The 6,532-nt window shown below is 29.4% G+C and overlaps 1 protein-coding gene across 1 annotated transcript; it reads left to right on the forward strand.

Annotated features, from left to right (window-relative positions):
* LOC109347622 (myosin-binding protein 7-like) lies at nucleotides 3,397-6,265 on the forward strand. The gene is made up of 3 exons (XM_019587557.1): nucleotides 3,397-3,691; nucleotides 4,501-5,787; nucleotides 5,985-6,265. The coding sequence occupies exons 2-3, from the start codon at nucleotides 4,561-4,563 to the stop codon at nucleotides 6,006-6,008; spliced, it is 1,251 nt and encodes a 416-aa protein (XP_019443102.1). The 5' UTR covers nucleotides 3,397-3,691; nucleotides 4,501-4,560; the 3' UTR covers nucleotides 6,009-6,265.

Below are 6,532 nucleotides of genomic sequence, written 5' to 3' on the forward strand. Positions count from 1 at the left end.
TGTTCATATGTTATAACATTAACATTCTATACATGATTACATTTATCTAAGGATCATTATGTGATACCTGTTGTGAGAATTATGTGCCTCATATGTTGTTTTTATTTGTCATATGAGGAAGTGTTCTTCTCCTAATAATATTTTTGGGAGTACGTGGCTTCGTGGAAAATGATTATACCTTCATCCAAAGGAAAGGAAAGACATATTTTATAATTAGGTAGTGCTTCTATCTATGGTGAGTTATAAAACTTAAGTCAATGTTTTATTCTTGTGTTCTCAACCAAGTTGAGAGTTTTATCTTATATATTACAATTCTTTTTGAACGATTTATCATGAAATTTCCTATTATTTTTTAAATTCAAATTTAGTCTCGTGAGGAAAGTACTTTGGAAAATTTTATTTTACATTTTTCAATATGGTTTTACCTTTGCTGTGATTCTTTTCTATATAAATTTATTTATTTATTTTAGTTTCACCCGTGTTACAATATTAGAATTTATAGTAAATAAAATTTTATGGCATTGAATAAAATAATGAGAATTAAATTAAAAGAAAAAATATGAGTTCAATATCTACACATTATTAGAGTAAAGCTTTTCCATCATCAAATCATCATCCATCATCCTTGTGTTATTTTTTTTAATGTTTTTGTAAAGGTCAATGATTATTAACATGTGAATGATTGACAACATATTATCAATTTATAAAAATCTTACATTGTTGATATATATATTAAAAATTTCATTTTAATTGGATTATTTATTAAATTATTAATAAATTCTATTGTAATAGAAAAAAATTCCTCTATTTTTTTGTGGAAAGATTTTAGACTATAACAAATATCAACACATACATCAATTTATCACGTGCTATCAACTTAATCCTGTCATGATGGCAATGTCACTAATTTAGTTATTAATAGATAGAGTAACTTAATAAGAAATTTAATATTTGATAGATTAAATTGTTGATACCATAATTCAAAGTATATAATGAAATGTAAAAAAAAGACATTCGCCAAAATGGTTAATCTTAATTAATAATGAGGATGACACCATTTTTTTTGTCCCATGGTCAAAAATATATATTTTATTCGTGTACTCACATGGTTAATAACACACATATTATATATGCATTCATATGGTTAATAACATACATGTTAGTCCGTATATTTATATGGTTAATAATATGCATATTATCCACACATTCGTATGAGTGAACATGTTCAAATACATAAAGAAAATAAGTGACACTGATGTTGTGAAACTTCTTATTAGAAATGTCACAAAGAAGTCACCAACAAAAAATTGTCATAAATTGTTTGCAATGTTAACACCATTAAGAATCATATATAAAACAATGAACTTCATATTCATTCTTTTCATGCCAAATTTCATATAATTGATAGGACTACTATGCAACCTAATAACTTTATCAAAACTCAACATGACTTTCAATAAGAGGGAGCAAAAGTGTAATACTAAAATATATTGAAACTTAAACAACTTTTAGGAAAGTTGAATAAATGACTTTTTATTGTGTCAAATAACTCAATAAGTGATTTTTTATTAGATTATTGAGTAAATAGTAAAATTATACTTATTCTTTAAAACTTGTTTTATATATGTAGCAAAGAAAACTTGTTTTATATAGTACCAAAAAAACTTGTTTTATATGACGTATGATTATGTAGTATGAGTAGGTACATAGTACTATCACGAAACCTTTTAAGATGAGAAAAGTTAAGGAGGCATATGACAAGTAGTGTGTGTAGGTATATACTAGTACCATGGAACCTTTTTAAGGGAAAAAGATTAAGGAGAAAGTGACATATAACAAGTGATAATGTGAAATTTTTTTATTTTATTATATAATTAATGAATTAGTAACGTGTTTGGTATCCATTAAAAAATTCAAACTAATAGCTTCTTTTATATAAAAAAATGCTTATTCTTTATTTTGTAGATAAAGATAACATGTTCCAAAAATTTGTCTTTATCTCTCAATCCAATTATATTTACTAAGTAATAAAAAAATATATTTTCTATTTACTTAAATATTTCTTTCTAATTGGATTAGGATATAAATGTCACACCCAAACTAAACAACTATTTTTGCATCATGTTTCACTACATTGAATAAAAAAGCTGTTTCCGTATTAAAATAGTAAAAAAAAAACTATGGAAAAAAGCAACAAATAATAATAAAGTGTGGCTACAATAGAGCGGATCAAATCTCGAGCATTGAGACTAAGGCAAAGAAACCACTAACTTACAATGGTTTTGTCCGTATCAAAGAAAACAACTAAAGCCACTATTGTTTTGCTCTAGGTAGGATTGTCATAAATTATACTTGAACTCGGTAGATTTTAGAAATCACCTCTCCATTTTTTATACACACGAAACCCCCCTAATTTTGTACATAATTTTGATTTTTTTAAATTAAAAACAGTGATATGTGTATCAAGTTAAACAAACATGATACTTTGTTGAAACAAATACAAAAAGTATATGAGTCAATACATTTTCATTATTTTTGTTCTTTCCAATATAATATAAGAGTGATTTAAACAATATCTCTTATAATTATTAATGCGTCATATAACAAACAAAAAATAATGAAAAATGACTCATATACTATTTGAATTTGTCTCCACAATATATCATATTTTGTTTAACTTATCATCATTTTTGTTTAACTTAATTATACTTATCATCATTTTTGTTTAATGATTTTAATGATCACATTTATTTCTCATGGAAAGGTAGTCAGTATAATGTTTGTATAAAAATCAGAGTTTTTTGTAGATATAAAAAATTGTTGAGTGGTTTGTATAATTTCACAAAAACTTAGAGATATAAAAAATTGATGAGTACTTTTAGATGTAATGGTTTTTTATACTAATTTTAGTTATTTAAGAATATAAGAGAGTCTTACACTATTAAATCAATGACTGTTCATACCTTTAATTGTATTGTGTTAATGAAGATCAGTTGTCCCCAAATTTTATCCCCAGTCCCATCTAATTAGATTCTAACATTTATTAAAAAATTTAAATAGTGTTAAGAAAATTTATATTACATATTATTTATATTATTTTTTATTATGCGTCGAAATATGATTTGATGAGAAAGGATTGGGCGATACAATTTTAGGATGCTAATCTTCATTTGTATTGTGATAAATGATAATAACATTTTATCTTAATGCAATTTTTTTTTTTTAACTTAGCTCCAGTATTGTTTCTAACTTGGTGCTGTTCCGGTACTAAGGGCAAACGCAAATAACTTCCATCCTTTTTCCTTCCATTTTTAGTTTAATTTTTCTTTATTAAGGCTCTTCCACTTCCACCAAAAGATCACTCTAACGTCTAATAAGCCAAGTTGGCTGCAGAAGCTTCACAGAAACAACACGCTTTACATATTTGTCTCATTCAGTTAATCTATTAATGCACATTTAGGTAGGTAGAATGTATTTTGTATTTTGTTTTAACTAGTTTCCTTTTTAGAGAGGCGCGTAGATAAAACAAAACCACCTTTTTCTTATTTGTTTACAAATCTTTTCTCCTCAAAACACAAACACTATTGATTATTTGCGTTAGTTCCCATCCATCAGCGATGCTTCAAGCCTTTAAATCGCAAGCGAAATTCTGATTCAGTAACGAGTTGAGAATTCAGATTCTTCGGTAGTGGTAAGTAGTTCTTTCTGCCATCGGGTTTCTTTTCTCCCTTAAGATATCATCATATATCTATTTGCTATCACCAAATGGATCACCTTCATCAACGTTGATTTTCTAATTGTACTGTAGAAATTTAGCAATTAATCACTCTTTTATGTCTGAAATTTGTTAAAGTTAACTTAATTCCATTGATTTGATTCTTAGACAGAACACAAGGACTAGACTCTCAAAAGCTTGATGGATTTTGTCTATTTTATTTGCTATGTTCACATGCCTTTGTGACGGCATATTCATTTTTAAAAATACTGAAATTTGTCTCTATAATCTATACTCCATGTTCCTACCATTTAAATATTTCAATTTGGAAGCTTATATGAAACCTCTATTTTCCGAGTTCAGGAATTAGTGATTTCTATGATATTTTCATTTAAGATTTTATTTCAAAGTAGTGACACTTATCTCTTTGGCTTATAGTCAATAGTTTTAAATTGCGATTGTGGTCGCTATTATGGTTATCGTTGTGGTTATTGTGAATGCAGTTATTAATGACAGTTGCTACGTAGATTGGGACAATTGTAGTGTGAATTATTCTGTGATTAAAAAAATATTTTTAAATTCAATGCGGCATAATACAAGCATTGCAGCCCAATGCGCCCACATCATTGTAATTCTTTGTCACACTACAATTACGATATGATGCAATGTTATTGTTGCATTAGGTGATGAGTTCCATAATTTGAATCATTGTTATTCTTTGAATTTAGCAATATAAAAGTATTTGCTCCTTATCTCTTTGATTTATATCTGCAATTTTGAAGCAGATATAAAACTTAAGGAATTAGTGATTGCTACAATTCAGCATTTAATCAAGGGTATACGTGATGACGAAACATCAAGGTAACGTAATAACCATGAAGGAGACACTTTATGCCCAACAGAAACTTCTGCACAATCTATACAGCGAATTAGAGCAAGAAAGAGAAGCCTCAGCTATTGCAGCAAATGAAACACTGGACATGATACTTCGTTTGCAAGGAGAGATGGCTTTGTTAAAGATGGAAGCAACTCAATATAAGAGAATGGCAGAGGAGAAGATAGACCATGCTGAGGCCACTATTGAAGTTTTTCAGGAGGTTATGCACCAGATGGAAATGGAAATCGCGTTTCTCGAATTTCAAGTCCAAGCTTATAAGCATAAAATTCTGAGCTTGGGGTGTGATCTCAACACCAATGAGTTCAATAGAAGTGATCAAAGAAATGGAGAAAATGGTCGAAGTAACACTGTTAGAAGGATACATTCACTGCCCCCAAAGAGGGAAAGATCATCAAGTCCAGTTGTAGATGTGAATCCTAAGATAATTGAGGAGAGCACTTACAAAGAAGTAATCTTGAACTTGACAAGAAAGCCAGTGGAATTTGATTGTTGTACCCCTGATTCATACTGGGACCAAATAAAAATGTTAGATGAAAAAGTGGAAGTGATTTCAGATCGTACTGAAGGAGAAAAGAGTGTAATCTTGAGTAGTAGAAGATGGAAGTCATGTTCAACATTATCAAATACAACCAAAAACATAACATGTGACCAGATAGTAGGACCATATACTAATTCATATGAAGTTAGTCATGGTGAAGAAGATACACAAGATATAAAAGAAGTTGGTAATCCTCCTTGTTCGCCGAATGTCTATGACATATTTGAAGTCCCGCAAACTACTGAGAAGCATAAACTCAGTGAATATGAGAAGGAAAGACATGAGAAATGGAATCATGATGCAGACAAGCAAAAGGGTATGCTAAGAATAAATAGTGAAATTAAAAGACATAGTCCTAATGATATGATGACCATCATTGACCAGAAAAAAGAAGGGCTGGCTGTGAACTACAATGCTAAAGCTGAATTTCAAAAGCTGCATCAGAGAATTGAGTGGCTGGAGAGGGAGATGATTAGTACAAGGAATGAGGTTATCCATGAAGGGAATGGTGAAGACCAGTTCAGGATGTTGAAGGACATACAAATTCAACTCACATTAATAAAGTCAGAGATGAGAGGCAGGAAAACCAAAAAAGCCACCCTTAAGGATGATAAGCCTTTGGCTCTTCTCCAAGAGGTACATATACACTTTTGGTTGTGCATGAATATTTTATTTAACTCTCGTTGGTTCTAGTTATCATTGAGTATTATTTTACATGTGATGATAAGAGTGTGATATGGAACTGACTTTTGATGAAATTTTGGATTCTTTTGGCTCTTACTGAGTGCTGATCTTTGAAATATGAATTAATGTTATCAAATTTCTATGAACAGGCAATGTTGCATTTTTGGTTTTGATCAAGAAGTAACTATGGAATGACCACCTCATGCAAAGCAATCAACATGCTGCCTCATAAGATGTACATTGTTTTGTTTACACAGAGGATTATGTTGTGTACAGGAAGGCAGAATAGATATTATGATTTGAATTTAGTTACTTAAAAATGTAAACCTTCCCATAGTACCATATCATCTTATACATTAGACACTATTATGAAGTTGGTTTGAAATTATTGCAGGTATAAATATGGATTCTCGTGTCTTCTTTTCCCTGAGATTGAGATGTGAATTTGTGATAGACATGCTTAGCAATAGATTGAACAGATTTTTGTCGTATAAAATTAATAATATTTAGATTGTTCCTATGTGGCATGAGTACTTCTACCTGTGTTGGTATGTAATGAGGTACGGGTACTTATGGATACTAAATTCATGTAAATTGTTTTATAATTGTGAGTTTTTTTTGCTCTAAATTTGTGACTTTTCTCATTTTTGTTCTCCCTATCATATTACTAAATAAGAGTTATATAATTAGTCTTTCA

The sequence above is a fragment of the Lupinus angustifolius genome, chromosome LG05 (genome assembly GCF_001865875.1).
Source record: "Lupinus angustifolius cultivar Tanjil chromosome LG05, LupAngTanjil_v1.0, whole genome shotgun sequence".
NCBI classification, from domain to species: Eukaryota; Viridiplantae; Streptophyta; class Magnoliopsida; order Fabales; family Fabaceae; genus Lupinus; species Lupinus angustifolius.